The 19,430-nt window shown below is 42.0% G+C and overlaps 1 protein-coding gene across 8 annotated transcripts in view; it reads right to left on the bottom strand.

Annotated features, from left to right (window-relative positions):
• The window catches only part of pard3bb (par-3 family cell polarity regulator beta b), a 186,282-nt gene extending 167,108 nt beyond the window's left edge, over window positions 1–19,174 (bottom strand). For all 8 annotated transcript variants that reach the window (XM_078939220.1, XM_078939221.1, XM_078939222.1 and 5 more), the window contains exons 1-2: window positions 18,203–19,174; window positions 6,035–6,136 (exon numbers count right to left, since the gene is read on the bottom strand). In XM_078939220.1, coding sequence (XP_078795346.1) covers window positions 6,035–6,136; window positions 18,203–18,325 — 225 coding nt within the window. In that variant the 5' untranslated portion in view covers window positions 18,326–19,174. The remainder of the gene's footprint in view (window positions 1–6,034; window positions 6,137–18,202) is intronic.
• Between the last annotated feature and the right edge of the window lie 256 nt (window positions 19,175–19,430).

The raw sequence follows: 19,430 nt of genomic DNA, 5'->3' as shown, positions 1-19,430 counted from the left end.
GGTGTAAAAAAGGGGCGGAGTCAGACAGGATTTCTCTTCAACCCTTTTCCAGCACACCGTCTTGTTTTATTCGCTTGTTTGTTTATATTTGTGTTTAAAATAAAGAAATTGAATTGAAATTGGCATTGATAGGTGTTTTTAGTAACCCATTGAAAAGAGTCGTTACTCATTTTGTATCATCACACACACAAACGCACACACATACAGTTTTCCAGCGACCTTTGACCGTTTAGCCCTCTTTAAAATGACCAACTGCTGGGAATAATATTGGCGCTGCCCTTAAAAAGACATCATGCTTTTTCACACCGCGTGTTTTTCCATTTACTTCTCACCCTTGTGTTTGTATGGGTCATTACCATAGACTCTATGAATAATGAAAACAACCATCTACACATATGTGCAGCTAAAATAACACGCCTATGGATGCAGCCATCCTAACATATTGAAGCAGCTTTCCACCTAAATCATGACCACAAAATCTAAAACCATTAAATTGGCCAAAAGAACTCAACATAGGCATTCAAATCATCCTCATGCTACAATCACTGAAAAGCAAATATCAAGTTATAATAAATCCAGAAAATTGCACATTGGTAAGAATTCATTTTTGAAATCATTTACATTTATTTTCTCTTCATCCATCTTCCAAACCTGCTGAATGTATAGAGGTGGGATTGTATACATTCACCTCTTCCTACCTCCTTTACACCATTAATCAAACTCTATATATCCTGAGAATGATTGATTCATCTATCTACTGTTTTTTTCTCTTTTTCTTTTTTTTGTTTGTTTTCATTGCTGAAATTGCTTAAACAACTAATCAATCAATCAATCAATCAATCAATCAATCAATCAATCAATCAATCAATCCCTTTCAGAGGCTGCTGGAGCCAATCCCAGCTAGTGTTAAGCGAAGGGGGGGGGGGGGGGGGGCAGCCTGGTCATTTAATTACAAATCAGATAAATCAGCAGCAGAGCATAAGGATCTATACAATAAAGACATTACATAGACTTAACAACAACTTGTTACAATATTATAGCATTTTCTATGGTCATAATAAATTAATAGATGTTTCAGTTGTGCTTATGATAAATAATTAAACTCTACGTACCAATGTCTACAATCAATTGCCCTGACTGCCTTTCTGAGATTTTAAGGTCAAAAGGTCAGTCATCACCTGAAGTGGAGGCGTTTCCCCTTCACTTCTAACATGAACTGACTTGGTTAAATAAAAACAGAAATTGATGCTTTCAACATAAACATGATTAATCAAACAAAACTATAAACTGTTGCAGGTCAATAACTCCTTAGATGTAGTTTGGCATTTATCCCAGTAGCCGTGCACGGCAGCTGGCGTGTTTGACCTTGTGAGCAGGTGATCAGGTGTTTCTCAAGGTCCTTGAAAAGGGTAGACAGACCATAAACCTTCCATTTCTTTAGGACCTGAAAGTCTAATCACACAGCAAACTGTAAGTCACACTTAACAAGCCTAAGGTCTGATGATGTCTTGACAGATATAGTAGCTATAGGTCATATATACTGTAGAAGCAAAACGTGACAAAAGTTGATTTGCAGAAATACAGTACTAAATTGTTTATGTGCTGGTCATTCATTTCAAAGGCTTTATTTTTTTATCTCATTAAAGTTCCATCATTTTTTAAAGTGCTTTTCCTTTAAAAAAATAAAACAAATCTACAACAATGACTGTAAACGTGTTTGAGGGTGTGGCCTAAATTCCTGAAACACATTTTTCATTTAGTGCAAGTGATGAATGCTTTAGATTTTCCCCTTACATCTCCTTATCTTTAAAGAAAACTGCAACCATAAAGACGAGATGCAAAGAATGCTTTGGGAATTTTCAACAACAACATACAACTGCTGAAGGGAAGCTACACTTTTCTGCTTTCTTTTGTTGGGCTTTGGCATAAAATGGAGTGAATTTAAAGAACAATGTGAAATAAAACATTAGAAAAATAATAAAACTATGTTTCAAGAGAGTGGTGCTACAGGCTGTTGGTCTAAAGAAATCTGAGAAATCACACAGAACCTTTACATTTTGTTTTGTTTTTACCAACTCGGACCGATCACTGCTTACTGACGTTGTCTGGCTCCAACATAATAATAATATTAATATTGGTTTGGATTTATCTGTTCTTTTCCAGATGCTAAATGTGTCCATTATTCTTTCATACTTGGTGATGGTAACTACTGATGAAGCCACAGCTGCCCTGGGGCAGACGGGCAGAGACGTGGCTGCCGGTGTGCGCCTGCAGCCCCTCTGGGGGCGTGGCTAGTGAGTGAATGTGCAAGAATGTCCCAGTGTCTTGACAGTTGACTGGGGGGAATGGGGATTGAACCCCCGATCCTCGGATCATTGGGCGCCCTGTTCAACCACCTGGGCCACTGCCGCCCTACCATGACGGCATACATATCTAGAAAAAATGGATTAAACGGCCTTTATGGGCTTAAAGCCGGAAATAGACCATTTTCTATGGACGTCGTCACTCTTGACTCGACCCTTGAGGAGGCTGAATCCTGAACCCAGCTAATATAGAAGACTCATGAAACCACAGACAGGACTGGGAAAACTGAAGACGGTCACTGAAGCCAGAAGATCTGAGGTCATCAGTGGATCCAGAGGCAGATCACTTTGTAATCCAGCATGGAAATGAGGCCAAAGAGGAGAGTTTGCCCCGTTTGCCCTGCAGCAGCTCACTCAGACACTCAAACCATCTTCTCCACCGAATCACTTCATATCACTTGTACATTTCAACCATAAATTCGGGTAATTGTTTTTTTTTCTTCTTTCGTGCTTTCAGCGGGTTTCAAATATATTCTGTTTATGTTCATCATAAAATCCTAAAGCTGGGCAGACTCAGACTGCCGACAGTAAAACACTCATCTGGGATTAGGAGCCATTTATTCATCTGAGTCCAGTAATACAATGAAAGCCTCGCTTCAGAATCCAATGAATATTTCACACTTTCATTTCATATGCAATCTCTGCTGCTCAGAAGTGTGTGCGGCTAGATATCATTCTGTACATGTTATTTCTTCTGTGTGTGTGTCGGTGTATCAGACAGCCCCACCATTGTGTGTGCCGGGAGGATATTAGTGTCTGGCATTTCATTTCACCCAACTATTGAAATCTGTATTTTCTGGGATTCAAGCGCTTTTATATTTGGTTGTCAGCAGGTGCGCGGCGGCCGTATGGCTGCATCTAAAGTCTGTTTTCAAAAAGCAGCGTGGTTCAAAGTCAACAGTCTGTAACATTCCTATTATAACCATTTAAAATATCAGGTCGTTTAAACAATGTTTATTTGTAAAAGAAATTCTTCCACTAGCATTAGTGGGTGAATATAAGTCAAAGGAAAACTTGATTTAAAAACTGACCCATTACTTCCGGGTTAGTAAGTTCATTGATTATCTATACATAGGATTTGTCATGTGGAATTTTACCAGTTGATACTAACAAGCTTAGCCTTTTGTTGCAATTTTTTATATTATTTTAAAGTGGTAATGTGACTTACAAAATGTCATTTTTCAAACAAATACATAAAAAGGTTAATGCATGAACCAGACATTGAAGACGTCACTGACCACAGGACGACCTCCAAACGTTTTCACAAACACCAGCAGATAAATGATTATTTCCTTAATCTAGGACCCAACAGGGTAATTTATATTCCCATTTAACTGTTTTAGGACGCAACTACTAATATAAACAGTAACATTAATAGTATGTTCTTAGATCCAGTAGAAAAAGGAGAAATAACAATGTTAAATGTACAAAGCTCATAAAATGGTCTGCCATATAAAACACAAAAAAGGTTTACAAAAGAACAAGTAATTACAACCTTTACGGTCATGAGGTTTTCTCTCATTGCCAAAATTCTGAACAAAATTAAAGAAAGATGTTTTTCAATTCAATTTGAGTTGTTTTCAACTACGTTTTTTGATGTTTATATACTACTATTCATTTTGAGGAATAATGTGTACATAGTTGTAGATGTTGTTCTTTTGTTGAACAGCAAAAGGTATAAAGCATGGAACAGGGGCAGACGATTAGCAAACTAAACCAAAATCCAAGATATCTCCAATTCAGATCTGAAGGCAGCCACGTTTTCAAACTTAATAACTCTAGTGAGTTCCATTATTTCACACCATCTATAGAACAATAATAATGTATCATGCAGCAGAACTACAGTCTATGAAATAAGAGCAGATTACCATCAAAATGTTAATAACTGCAGTTTAAAAATGGATGATTCAGAGTTTATCGACCTCATGTTGGTAGAAAACAGTTTCATAGCCATAAGTGAGGCGTGCAAACAAACGACAAAACTGCTTTTAGTTAGTTAATGAACTAAAACTAAAGAGTTAAGAAGGATTTCATAAAATTACAGAGAAACTGTTTCAGGGAATTATCCTTTTATAACAAAAACAACAGTTTCAAAATATGCAGCACAATAAACTGTAATTTTCACCATAAAAACACTTGAAATATCTCTTATTGAATTTATGGGAAGAAGAGAAGTGAACTAAAAACAAAAGCCCAAGTTTTCATCTGTGCTCTCAAATATTTGGAAATGACTGTGGACGAGCTGAAGAACTGAACCAGAATGAACCAAACCAGAATCTGTGTTGTGGCAGACCAAGAGAAACCGACAACATCATCAATGGTGTTCTTGATGATCACAAAACAATTTCCACAATACGTCTGTGCCCTTAAGGCACAGAAATACCGTCACCCAGCCAGTCCATACACATGAGCACATCTTCCAGATGAAAGGTCGGTCTTTAGTGATGCATACGTTGTTTCTTTGGTTGCTTATTTGTCGATGTGTATAATTGTGAGTAATTTTTGTAAGATGCATACACAAATTTGTGTCTTTCACCGTTCTATGTACGTCTAATGGCTTTTTCACGCGTTTACCACCGACATTTAACTTCTATATCGCGTATACGACACACACATCACGTCCAAATTACATAATTGACGCACAAATCACTGATGAATTGCATATAAACAGCACAATAATCACACACGGCTCACATTCTACGTTGGTTTACGTGTTCTTTGCGTGGTTTAGTCGTACTTCTGTGGTTTTAACGTGGTTCATTCGTGTTAGATCTGTCAAAATTTCACATAAAGACTAAACTTTTCCCAGTAGACTTCCAGATGGACCGCGCTCTGACTCCTCCGCCCCCTTCTGAACCAGGAGTTAGCTGCGTCAAAACTTCATTTTAGCACCCAGCTCATTTCAAATGCCCACACTGGTGAATATGAGGGTTTTTTTATTGATCACATTTTCATTTTACAATAATGCTGGGATATGTGGGTCCAAAACTTAGACATGGAAAGTGAAAGTATAAGAGACTCCCCGAGGTAAGATATGCAGACTGAAATGTATGGATGGAGTTTGCCAAAAGGGGGCTGTTAATAACAGCAGGCTCATGCTGCAGGCAAGTTCAAACCTTTAGCTTTGAATTTTGCTGAAAACACAATATTTTATTCAAGTGAAAGGCTTCCAGGTGACTGTGTAACCACACACACACACACACACACACCCATACACACACACACACACACACACCCACACACACAATAAAAGGCACACGACTCTTCTAAAATACAGTTACACTCACAGCATTATACAAAATCCACAGTAAAACATGCACAGAAAGAAATAAAGGAGGTAAAACAGTTCTATTAACGCTGTCATTGAAGAGAACTTAGCAAAAAAACAACTACAGCTCAGTTTGATTCAAGATTAAATCAAATTCTAAATCAATATTATATCACAATATATTAGGTTCTTTTGAAGAAATATATTTGTATTAGTTATAAAAACATTTATGCCCAGGTATTGATATAAACTTTAAAAAAAAAACTGTGGAAAGATTAAAAATAAAAGTAAATCCATTCAGGAATGATCTGATTAATAGCTGGTTTTGTTGATGAAAGATGACCTAAATCTGTCAGATCCATCCGTTAGAAAAGCCTTCAGTAGACACAGAGGAGCCTCTTACCTTGTCCCTGTCATCCACCAGATCACTAAGAATGTCATCAGGATCCAGGATCCCTCCATCGCAGTATTCAACATGGTGAGTCCGGACCAGAACATCTCCTTCCTACAACAAGATAACATCAACTTTACTGATCCCAATTCCAGATTCAACTGCTACAACAGCTCCAGACATCAGAGATCAGGTGCAAAGAAAGGGAAATGTGCAAATAATTATGTAAAAATAAAGTTATACAACTCTTAGAGATCCCCCAACAACAAACACTAGGGCTGGATTTCACCAATCATTTGCAGAATCGATCTGATTCGATTCAGCAGAGCCTGGATCGAATCGACTCACGATTAAACTAAATTTGTTCTCTTCTTTCGATTCACTTGATTCGAGTTTTGAATTTACACGGTTTACACCTTTAGGCACATTGGTATAGAAATGCAATAATAATCTTTATGTTTATTTAGTAACCCTGCGACAGACTGGCGACCTGTCCAGGGCATCCCCTGCCTACGCCCAAGTAGCCGGGATAGGCTCCGGCAGCCCCGTGACCCCGAAAGGGACAAAGCGGTACAGAAAATGAATGAATGTTTATTTAGGCAGGGGACAACCGCCCCCCGGGCGAAATAACAACCCATCCCATGGGGGAGCGGTGAGCTGCAGCTTAACCGCGCTCGGGAGGCAGTAGCGTTAAGGGTCTTGCCTAAGGGCCCTCACTGGGTTATGTTAATTGCTCGCCATTGATATGGTAATTGACCCAGTACCATTGTTTATCCCCCTCCAGGAATCGAACCCTGGATTCCTGCACGGTAGCCTCTCAGCTTACCAACCGAGCAACACCATACAGTGTTCCATGGCTTCTCCAAAGGAGAAACTCCAACAAAAATGTGCCGATCATTAACTTTGTAAAGTCTCTAAACTGTGTAATATTTCAAAAACAAATGTTCTGCCTCTACTGGAGGCGTTTCAGTTTGGCCACTTGGCGGAGCTGGCACTATAGCAGGGGTCGGGAACCTATGGCTCGCGAGCCATATATGGCTCTTTTGATGATCACATGTGGCTCGCAGGCAAATCTTTAATTATATATTTTTTTCATTAGACCAGTCCTTCTCGGGCGCGATGCGATGCCAGAGGCGCGCAGTAGTAGTGGTGCATGGAGAAAAAAATCTGCGCCAGCGCTATCAGTTTACTATTATCTATTATTTCACAGAGTTTGTACCACCCGGAAACCTGTGAATTACCATGCCTAAAACTACGCGCTCCCGTCTCTGAGAAAGAGCGCGCAGATGCGAGGAAAGGACGTGTGAGGGAGAAAGCAGGGGGTGGGGCTGAGGTGTTGTGGGGACAGGCAGCAGGTGAACCGCGCAGGGATTGTAAATACGTAAAACCCGCTGCCCGTCACTCACTGCAGCGTGTGAGTGTGTGTTTGGCTCCCCGTCTGCATGTGATCAGTCTTTGTCACATCTACAGAACATTCAGACCAACCTAAGATCACGTTTAAAGTCTCAACGCCTGCATGAAGCAGAAACTCACCACGTATCAACCAGACTAGACCATCAGCAAAACTACTACGAGAAATACTCGTGATTTATTAGCAACAGCATAACGATGTTATTAAAAAGAATCCACAGACTTATTGTACTTTAAAAATGTTGAAATTACATCAAATGCACATATTGATTTGTGTATTTAGTTTTAAACATATTGTCGCAGACTTAGTTTAACTTGGCTGTTGGGCCGCGTTAAAAGTTCTGGAGTTCTGGAACGCATCATGCAGTGATCTGATTGGCTCTCAGTTCTGTCGCTCAGCCTGTTGTTAGGTAGTTTGGACCAATGGGGTTAAGCTATTGGCCAAATAAGGGAAATGGGAGGGCTGGAGCGGGAGCAGGTGAAGATAAAGTAGGGAGAAGCGCTCTCGTTTCGGCGGGAGAGATTAGGAGCTGCTGAATTAATTGTACGGCGTTTGTTACGGTCTGCAGTAACCAGAATAAAGAACCTTAGAAGAGGTAAAGTCTCCGTGCCTCAGTGTGGGAAAGGGACGCTACATTAATGTATGGCTCTTTCGAAATTACATTTAAAAATATGTGGCGTTTATGGCTCTCTCGGCAAAAAAGGTTCCCGACCCCTGGACTATAGCATTACACTTTAGCATTGCTAAACATACATGCATTAAATTAGCATTAAATGTTAGCATTAGCCGTCCTATGGGAAATTCTATTATACGTTAGCATCAAGCTAGCTTACATCGCTTTACTGCTGTTATTTGTTAGGTCACCGGAAAAGGAAAGGCATAAAAGATTGATCTCTAATTTTATAGATCGATTATTGATTTATTAAGCTCTTATTAACTCAGATCATTTAATCAATTTGATCAAACCATCCCTTACAAACCCAAACCGAAAGCCTGTTTTTCATCAGACAACTGCCCTTCTGCCCTTACTGAACAGGTTTCCCAGGACTGCAGGGCTACAGGAGGGCAGAACAGGGAAAAATAACTTTGTTGTTATCGCTTTTACAAAGTTTGCTGAGGGAATGGTAACATTTTGGCCTATAAGGCACAGAAGGATTCATTTGCTCCCATTTGGTCTGACTTGTATGACTCACTTGTATGTGAAACTAAAGAGGCTTTTGGAGTAGATTCTGGAGAAAAACTGTGTTTAATCAAACAGAAGGTTTAATTTCACAAAAGAGTAGCAGGTTAGCCTTTGAGATTAAAAAAGAACAAACTAATATGAGCTCTGAGCACCCAGAGGAACAACTAACCAGTTTAGAACAGACCTAAAAAGAATCAGGCAGAAGCAGAGAGTCACAAACGCCGTTTCTTCTCCAAAGAAAAGTCTATTTTGTCCCTCTTTCATTAGCTCTTCTCCTGTTGAGTGCCCTTCTTTTCCTCATCTGTCCTTTGTTTCTTTCCTCCATGCATCACCCACATCTCTCGCCGTCGCCTCTCACAGATTACAAACCCCCCCCAACCCTTTTCACCGCCATGTTGAGTCTGTGATTAATGACAGCGGCTCTGTACCGGACAGCTGACTACACAGAGCTGCTGTTCAACAACATATTGAGACAACAACACACCAACGTACACGCCGGTACAAACACCTCGGAAAGGTGGGAGTCAGAGCATTCCTGAGGGGGGGGCGCTGGATTAAATCATCCTTCCAGGGTCAGACGCCTGGGCGGGACAGGCTCCATGTCCCTGAATGTGGCTCTAAATGCTGATCTATGCCGGGCACGTTCAGGATGTTCATCGTTTAGTTCCCCTCTAGCAAACGCATTAACCTGCAGTGACTTTCAGGCAAACTAACAGACCTCAACCTACTGCCTTCTGAAGACCCGGTTCTCCAGCAGCCTCCCTTCAGAACCTCAAAAGCCACACGAGGAGGTGGTTCTGCACTGCTGTAACACCAACGTGCAGGAGCATTATGGTCTGTTCAGAGGAGGGGGTTTGATCCAGACTCCGGTCAATCTAACTGCCCTGTGCACACGGAGCTGTATTTATCCATAGTTAAACATAACCCAGCCGTCATTCAAAGGCCTCAAAGGAAAGTTTTTAACTGACTTTTCATTATTCACCATAACACAATAATAAACATGTCATCCACTGGACGGACAGCAGATTCTCTTTATGTCCCTTTCTTTTTTGGCAGTCTTTACTTCCTTCAGTCAAATGTTTTTGGACACGTTTCTTCTCAAACATGTGAATCACTTTAAACCGTTTGAAATACTATCAAAAGAAAAAGTTGATGGTTTTGCTTTAGTTCTATAGCCTGATAAATGTCACCTGAACGGCCTTAAACAACAGAAACGATTATCAGGAAACCCAAACAACTCCTATGTGACTTGGACAAAGATTAAAGTAAATTTAAAAGACAATAACAAAAAAACTAACGTCATGTCTGAATTCCTTCCCTACTCGCTAAATAGAGCGTTCTCCATTTTCTAGTGCTGTCCGAAACTACAATTCCAAATCCAGAGCCCTAGAAATTTCCCAGAAGTCTCTGCAAAAAACCAGTGTGCATCGATGCTCACTAGATCGGCAAATATAGACCACAAAGCATTGCGCCGGAAAATTTTCACCCCAAAAAGTATTTAAATTAAATTTATTTATTATTAATTCGATTTTAACTTTGTGAAATCGATGACATCACATCCACCGTTTCATAAATAAGTAAATAAAATAAAAAAAGTAGTGAGCATGGTGTAAGAATTATTAGTGTTTTAGTAGTAAGGAGTCAGGGGGGGTTTGGACACAGCCTTAATCACTGATTCACAGCAGCTTTATGTCTTAGTACAAACTCTCCTATTGGCTGGAAACGGGCCGTCTGTGGGCAAAAAACGGTCAAACCTGTACTGGGCATGTACAAAATATCAAGGTCTCTCTACTCTCAGGGAACCCGTAGAGAGAAAATGTTCATGAACGTTTTTTTTTACGGTCATGCTGGGAGTTACAGGTCGTAGGGAACACTTCTACAAAACCTAAGAGTGAGTAAGGGGGACTTAGGACAGACGCAGGTGTGTCTTACAGATTTTTCATTTATTCAACCCCCCCCAAATCTTGCACACTGGACAAGGAGCCCGTTAGAGCTGTTCACGTGATACGTGCACGCTCCTCGCTGCAGCCTGACTCTTAGAAATGTGGAAATAAGAAAATCAGAGTGTAGTTTGTGTGGACGTCCTACAGGCATCCAACAGGCAATTATGGATCACAGTCAGTAAGGAGTCAGTACTCACTCCTTACTAACGACTAGAGTGGCGTAAAGACACCGTACGACAGCATCACCCGTACGGCATAAGTGTGTGTGACTTCCATTATCCATACAAATACTTTACAACACACATACCACACTCGTGAAAATGGTAAGGTCCATTTTCTTGGTGTCCCTTGACGTAACAGTACAAACCTTTAGGGAACTGCAGACACCCCTGTGCTCCCCTTAAGATGCAGTCGCTCCTCTCTACGACCCGGACAACCAAAAAACCCAGAGCAGCCAGCAGGTCACCCCCCCCCCCCCCCCCCCCCCCCCTTTTGCATGCATGTGACTGAGGCTTTGGAGCTGCGATACTGTCCCAGTGATTCTCACAGCAGACAGCAGGAACATTCCACCACAAACATGCAGCGCAATGAACAGAACTTTTATTAAGACCCGAGTTTCTTTTTTTAATGAAAGTTCAGCACAGATGGGCTGATGACACCCAAAGCATTTGACACAGACCTGAGAAGTAATGCCTCAGAGCTGCAGATTGTCAGTCAGTGCATCAGAACACTGTCACTTCAGTGAAAACCTCATTCAGTCAATCTAAAGCCAATTCATCTGATTAGCAAACTACAGAGGAGGTTTTTACTGAAGCTGCAAATGGATTCAGCTGTTGGGTCATGAACTCAAACCTCCAAACTTTTCCCACAGGTGTGTGACTTCATGTGAACTTGACAGAAGTTATACATGATTAAAGAAAAATAAACATCTTCAAAAATCAAATGGTATTCCCTCGTCCCTATCTCTCTTTGCTCTGACCTTTGGATTTCCTGTTTTTTTGCTGGTTTCTATCAATTGAATTCTGTTTGAATTCCTAAAAAAGACAGTTTTCACATTTAACTGGGTAAACTTCAAACTGAAGGTGGCAGAAATTCACCAGAATGCTATCATCATCACATCTGAACTGTAATTCATATCCAATAAATATGTTAAGTGCAAAGTCAAAGTAACTTTAGGTCTAAGCATTGTTGAATTTCTATTTACTTTGTTAGTTTAATAAAACATCCGTAAACAGTTGATAGGGATAAGACTTTTTCAAGTGAATGAAGAAAACCTTCAGTACTGTTGGTCACCGTCTACCAAACTCTGGGGAGCAAAAGATTTTTTAAATGTTTTAAAAATGTTGCTAACCAGCGTAAATACAAACTAACATGCAGAACAAAGACAGTCGATGCTCAGCAGAGGAAGCTCTGAAACAACACAGCTGCTGTTCTGCTCAGAACCGCTGAATGATGGAACCTTCAACCCAGTTAAACTTGGGATGGGATTAAACACCTCTAACATGTTCTTGTGTCATTTTTCTGATGATGGAGGACATTTATAAAGTAAATTAAACTTAAAAATGTAATTTCTGAGTATTTCTTTATCGGAATGGATGTGAACCAGGAGCAGACAATTTGAGAAAGATCTTATTGGGGACATCGAAAATATGCTGGGCGGACCGGACCACAAGCTCCATAATCCAGTCCGCTCTGCAACGTGGAGGGGAAGAGGGGCGTGGTTGCTCATTGCTCCAATCCCAAACACAACTCAGAGGTGAGTTTCTGATAAACTCCTGCCACTCTGCGCAAATATGTCCTAGAAAATAACAGGTATTTGGTTTTCAGCTAAAACGGCATCATGGTCATTAAAAGACCACTGGGAAGGATCTGAAAACAGATCAAAAGATGATCGGAGTGAGATTAGAATTTGAATCCTTTAGCCTCTTTGGTATCTGATGCAAGTATATAATCCTACATTTGTTACCAGGGTAACCTAACAACTGCTCCTTGTTCTGACCCCATTATGACACGGGTTCCTCACCTCAGTGTTGGGTCCATCTAGGGTCACCTGATGGCCTCTGCTAAACCAGAACGAGTTCATTTCTTGACTTCTTCATTAGAAAGAATCTCTCTGTTTTTAGTGATAGTTGATGATAAAGGACAAAGGTCTATGGATTACGTCTCAGAGGACAGAAAAGACAAATGAAGGGATTCCTGGTGTTTGTGGTGAGCTCCTCCCCTTTAGGAATGATTGTTCTCCATCTGGGAGGCGGAGCTTATCAGTGACTTATCTGAGTAATGAAATAAAAGCACACACATGCAGGTTTTTTCTGTTGTTTTTAGAGGTGTATGATATCTGAAGGACTACTTGGCTCCTCATCACATGAATGAAGAAACTCTGAAGTTCTTGTGTAGAGCTGTGATGAAAATCTGACATGTAAATGAAGGTGGACCAAGTCAGGAAGATCAGTGCAGGTGACAGAAGGCTCCTCCCACATCTCCCTAACATTACCTGTTCCCCGTGATAAACGCAGAAACAGTTGAGTCGCCTCGGGACTTAATCAAACTCAGTTATTCTAGGAATGAATATAACTAAACCATGTTTGCATGGTTTGGGTATATTCATGGTTTAGCTCACCCCTCGTCTGATTCAGGGTCCTTCCCATTGGACCCCGCCCCCATCTTCAATAAAGCTGCCCCCAAAAGGAGTGTTTGCACAGCAGCCGGGAGTCATTCATAAAGAAACAGCAACACGTCACAGACGCCTGAAGCTAATAACTTCCTGGTGACTCCCCCACAGAAGCAGCCTCCACCGTTTCACTCCTTCTTGTCCTCTGAACATCCAATCGTCTTTTGTTCCTCTGAATCCGTTCACTTTCCCTGACAGTGATCTCAGGAACCACATGAGTTTGTAGAACATTGATGTTTTCCTTCATAATCCTGTTTTCTTCCAACAAACCCTCTTGGCTGTTCCTCAGAGCTAATCCATCACCACAAAGCTGCTGACTGCAGTCCTCTTTCCTCAGCCTTCTATTAGAGCTCATAATTAGAGCAAACAGCACTTTGAAGGACTCATTCTGTACCGAGTACTCCGTTAGCTCCACTTGAACCACTCCACCTCTCCCCAATCTGCTGTGGCTTATTACAGCTCCTAACATTACATAGCTGACACAGGTTAGGAAAACAATGACGCCCCACAAAATCAAGACACAAGGACTCACAGTTTTTCACCTTTTGACCTCAATATACAAACTCTTCTTTGAGTTTCCACAGCTAGCGTTAGGGGTCATCCCCCTCCATATATCCATGTTTAGAAACATGTAATAAACTATTATAAGAAACACAAATAAAATGCCGTTTAAAAAGAAGTTTGTTAGGAATCCTTAACAACTCTAAACTTAAATTTCTGCTTTGTTTCAGCTCCAATTTACACAAAGTATCTCCAACGGGAGGAAAAAATTGTTAGATGCATCAAACATGATCACTAAATGATTCTGAATCATACAGTTCATTTTAACACAATGCAGGATAAAAAAAATGAAGGTAATTTGATGTTAAAGTACTAAGCAGAACGGGGGGGGGGGGGGGGTGTAGAGGGCTCTGGCAGCAAAGTAAAACACGCACTGATTGTCAAAACTTCGAACACGCTGCCCGTCACATACCACACACTGCAGCGTGTGAGTATTGCTGTACTGACGTCTACACGTGAGCCGTCTGTCTCACATCTAAAGAACATTCAGACCAACCTACGATCACGGTTAACGGATGGAAGTCTCACCGGCTGCATGAAGCTCAAACTCACCACGTATCAACCGGACTAGACCATCAGCAAAACCACCACGCAGCACCAGAGTCACATTAATGCTAAGAAATACTCATCATTTATTAGCAACAGCATAACAATGTTATTAAAAAGAATCCACAGACTTATTGTACTTTAAAAGTGTTGAAATTACATTAAATGCACACATTCACTTGTATTTTTAGTTTTAAACATATTGTAGCGCAGCCGTCCCCAACCCCCAGACTGGTACCGGCCCATGGGTCATTTGGAACCGGGCCGCACAGATAGAATAAACAACTTACATTACTTCTGTTATTTCGAAATCTGAAAGATGTTTTATTTTGAAAAATTGCCCGATTCTCTGTTCCATCCGTCTATGTTACTCTTGACGCAGGCCAATTCGCTCGTCTCGGTCACGTGACAGGATACCGCTAAAATAAAACCCAGGAACTAGCAAAATAAGTTTAAAAACCAAACAAACGTCTTTGGAAAGGTTCTTTGCCAAGTGGAAAAGGCCCAGCCAGGAGACAGAAGAGGAGCCTTCCACAAAAAAAGAAAGCTACATTTAATAGACAGTATCAGGAGTCCTACTTAAAATACGGATTTATCCCAACGGGAGATTCCCTCCAACCATTCAGCGTTGTGGTGAGTTGGATTTCCGTGCACTTATTTTGAAGGCATGTTTAAACGTTACCATAGTGACCAGAGAGTGTTGCGGGCAGAGAGGATGTTGCTCATGTCATAATTCGTGTTTATTGTTATGTTTAGAAAATACCACAGTTTTCATGCAGTCCTATTATTTTGTTGTACTGTAGCGTCGGAAACGTTTGGTCTGCTGTGGGAGTTCCACAGGCTGCAGGGGTTACTGTGGGAGCTGGCATCACAGAGAATTATGGGAATCGATCCCCTTTGCCTGCTTTGGTCAAAATAGGGTTAAGCACGGGTGTTTCTTTTTGCTTACGTGTCCTTTCATCTGGCAGGTATGTTGTTTCACCCTTAGTTATTTCTTGCTGTTGTGTTTACTTCATTTTAGCACCATGAGTGTGGGAAGGGGAGAGGATGATGACACCTGTGCCATGCACAGTTTTTTATAAAATAAAAGTGCGGAGTACGTCTCATCACGTGACTCTGCCTCTAACATAGCGTTGCTACAGTGTTAGTCCGCCTCACTTATACACGTCGGTTCATGAGGATGTTGCCAGACCTCAAACCGGTCCGTGGCGCATTAAGGTTGGGGACCGCTGTTATAGCGGATTGGAATGAACTGGGTGGCTCTTATAAGTTCCGGAGGTCGTTGACGCATCAAGCAGAGATGCTGATTGGCCCTCAGTTCTGTCGCTCAGCCTGTCGTTGGGAAGTTTGGACCAATGGGGTTCAGCTATGGGTCGAATAAGGGAAATAGGAGGGCTGATGCGGGAGCGGAGGGATAAAAAGTCGGAAGGAATGCTCTCTCGGTGGGAGAGATTCAAGAGTTCCTGAATTAGTTATACAGCGTTGGTTTTGGCCTACAGTAACCAGAATAAAGAACCTTGAAGGAGGTTACGTTTAAAAATATGTGGTGTTTATGGCTCTCTGCCAAAAAGGTTCCCGATCCCTGGGTTAGAGGAATCATTCTGGACCTGATCCTTTTTGTTTTGTTTTTTTACATTTTCTTGATAATCATCTTTTTTTCATATTTTTTCTGTAGTCCAAGTTATTAAAGTTATAAACTGACCAATCAGATAACTTAATAAAAGTAGGTGGAGCCTGCTGGCCCCTGGGTTAGATTGACAGACTTCGTGTAGACCCCTTCAAGTGGTAGGGGGTGTGGCCATCCAGAAAGCATTTAAGGAAAAACAACATGAAATCATATCCCACACGTCTACACTATATTACAATATTAAGTCCATTAGTTTACGAGGCTTCCTCCCACCGTCCAAAAACATGCTTCATAGTTTAATTGGTCACTCCAAAGTGTCCATGGGTGTGAATGTGATTGTGTATGGGTGTGTGATATGTGTGACCCTGCGACAGACTGGTGACCTGTCCATGGTGTCCCCTGCCTTCGACCATAAGTCGCCGGGATAGGCTCCAGCAGCCCCGTGACCCCGAAAGGGAAAAACGGAAGGTGAATGAATAGTTAACTAGGCCTCGTTATTTTCTCAGCCAGGAGTTAAAAATCGTCTATAGCTGACGCTGGGAAAGATTGTTGATCGAAACTTTTTCATGTCACAAATTTTATATCTTGATGCAAGTCAAAAAGTATTTTTATCTTGTCTTTACTTACAAATGTCCTTGGTGGAGAAAAGTACCTAGTGTCTTGTGGTGAAAAGAAAGCATTTATTAAAAAAATGCATTGATTCAGGACGCATTACTGTTTCATAATCAAACCATTACCTCCTAGAGTGTAATAGAATCCAACAAATGAAAAAAAGCCTTTACAACAAATTCAATTTTACAATTATTCGCTTTTTAACAACTAAAGATGTCCATGTTTAGCAGAAGAGGAAATGCGGAGGAAAAAATTATAAATAAAAATGTAACAGAAAATGTCAATAAATGACTTAAAAAAGTTGGAGCAAAGAGGCTAAATGAAGCCTTTGGTTAGTGATCATGTATGTTGACGTGAGGCATTGGGCTTCCACTGAGCTGAAAAAATGAAAAAGGAAGAAACAATAATACAGAGGAAGAAGACGAGCTTCAAACAAACGATGCATTTCATTGGCTGACTGGAAATAAACCCAGAACTAAAAGATAAATGTTGTTAAAGTAAGGAAGTAGATCATTGGACACAAACATACAGCTCAGTGTGAACAAACGTCTGGTTTTCTTCCTCTTCACTCACTATATTGGATAATAACCCAGCAGAACTTTGTACTTTTTTTTATGTGTTTTTCTGTTGATAAATGTTGTTTTTCTTTGTTTATGAAGTTACATAAAAAATCCTCCACTCGTTTCTTTGTTTTTGTGAGTTCTAAAAACTCTCAGTTCACAACCCAAACCTGCAGAAACGACGCAAAATGCCAGCTTCTGCTTTTGGAGTGAAGGTTGGCCTGTGCCACAAAGGCCTCTTGTTTCGGCACAACCTCCGAACCGTAAACAGAAAACCTCAGTCGATACCGGCTGATGGTTAACAGCTCGATCGCTGTTACACCTGTACTTTCCCGCCGCGTTTCACAGCAGTGAATCCTGGGAGGTCAACATCCTATCTTCTACGCTGAAACTCATCTTTTCCAAGCAACAAGGGGAAGTAGAAGAAGGAGAAGATGGCATAAAGAGGAAGCAGACATCACAGCAGGGACATGCACAGGAGTGAGGAAGCTGAAGTGGAGAGGTGCTGGGGCGATAGATAAGCCCGATAACTGAGAGCTGTTTGGACTGAGACGATCGTCTGTGGAGAAGCAGATTAAAATAACAAAAGAAGTGAAAAGACACAGAAGAGTAGAGAAGAAGAGAAACGTCTGAAGCCGTTGTCTCACACCTTTAAATCCACACCAAGGCCATCATCCATACATGCTTTTGGAATAATGGCTCCGATGTGAAGCCAGTCACTGAAATGATTTGCTGGTGTGATGGAGGTCATGAGCTTCTTGCCCTCAGCGCAGCGCCAGGAATCAAAAGCAGTCATAAAAGAATCACAAGACCGAGTTGTTTGCATTTTACACCCACAAGTCAATTGGAAATGTCTGCAGACGGCCAGATCGATGTAGAGACCTGGACCTCTGTGCAACTGACCAGAACTTTGGAAAGAACATCTGAAGGTTCTAATCAATAAAAGCACTTCAGGTGAACATTTGTGGGGGGAAACCCCTCAAAAGACCAGTTTGATCAAAACGAGTCTCCATGGATGGAGACCATGACTGCAGGGCGTAAAGGTGCAGCAGCAGACGGTGGTTACCTGCTCCAGCAGCTTCCGGTACCTCTGCGTGGCCTGTTGGATCAGGTCCCTCACCGTCCAGCCCTCCTTACAGGGGACCACCACACCTGTCTGTCCGAACGTCACCGTCACCTTCATCTTCATCCAAAACGCAGGCCGGCAGCACAGAGGAGATGCTCCTCGGTCATGGAGCTCCGCGCAGGCAGAGGCAGGCGGGAGGGGAGGAGGCCGAACAGGAACAAGTCCTCCGAAAGTCCTCTTCAGGCTCCGCGGGTTCCCATCCTGCTCCTCCGGGAGCAGAGCCTCGGTCTGCGGCCTCCTCGCTCTGGCTCTGGGACCTTTTCTGCTCTTTCAGGGGTTAGCCGCCTGCCTCCCAAAAACAGCTAGCTTGATTCTGTTGACCCGGCCGGTTATGATCGATACCAACGACTAAACTTTTTAAAAACTTTTTTGGGGACAAAATGGAATCAGAATGACTTTTTCTTAACTAAAGGAGCGAGTCTGCTTCGGTTCGGGACGGGCATAAAGTTCGGATGCGAGCTTAGCCAGATGCTAGCTACCGTTAGCTGCTTAGCTGAAGTTTGGGGGGAGGATGCGGCTGGCGAACACCGAACCGTAACTTTTTATCCTCACAAGATGATGCCCGTTTTCCGCGCAGCCGCGAGCGTCCGTTCCCCCTACCGGGAGACGGAGCCGTGACGGGGGGGAGAGAACTTCTGCACGGCCGGCTGGATGCTGGACCGGACCTGGACCGGACCGCAGAGCTCGCTGCTTTAGTTGGGAAAGTTCTGGGATTCCTTCACAGCGGTTCCTGAGCTGCTCCTCCGGTGCCCGCCGCTGTCACTTTCTTAAAGAGACAGTAACGCATTGGCCGAGCGCGCGCGCCCGCCCGCCCGCGCAACTATTGCAGACCACCTCACGTGCACGTGGATGCTGAACTTACAGGGAAAACCCAGTTTGAGTCTGTCACTCAGGATTAATGTTTCTGTAATTAGGGGAGGGAGGGACAGGAGTGTGATAAAAGTCCTCTGATTGGCTGAAAATGAACGTGATTGACAGCCTAGTTTACAAATCAAAGGCTTGTATTTATCCAGTTCACGATTCTCTACGTCTGAATTCCCGCCCTATTCCAAGGTTGTGTCTGAATTCCACTATCTCACGTGTGTCAAACTCAAGGCCCGGGGGCGAAAAGTGGCCCTCCATGTCATTTTATGTGGCCTGCGAGAGCATCAAAGTTTTTAATTTCTTA

The sequence above is a fragment of the Oryzias latipes genome, chromosome 21, assembly GCF_053564925.1.
Source record: "Oryzias latipes strain Hd-rR chromosome 21, Olatipes_Hd-rR_3.1".
Taxonomy (NCBI): Eukaryota; Metazoa; Chordata; class Actinopteri; order Beloniformes; family Adrianichthyidae; genus Oryzias; species Oryzias latipes.
Note: the sequence above shows the minus strand (reverse complement) of the source record. Positions and strands in the feature narration are given on the sequence as shown.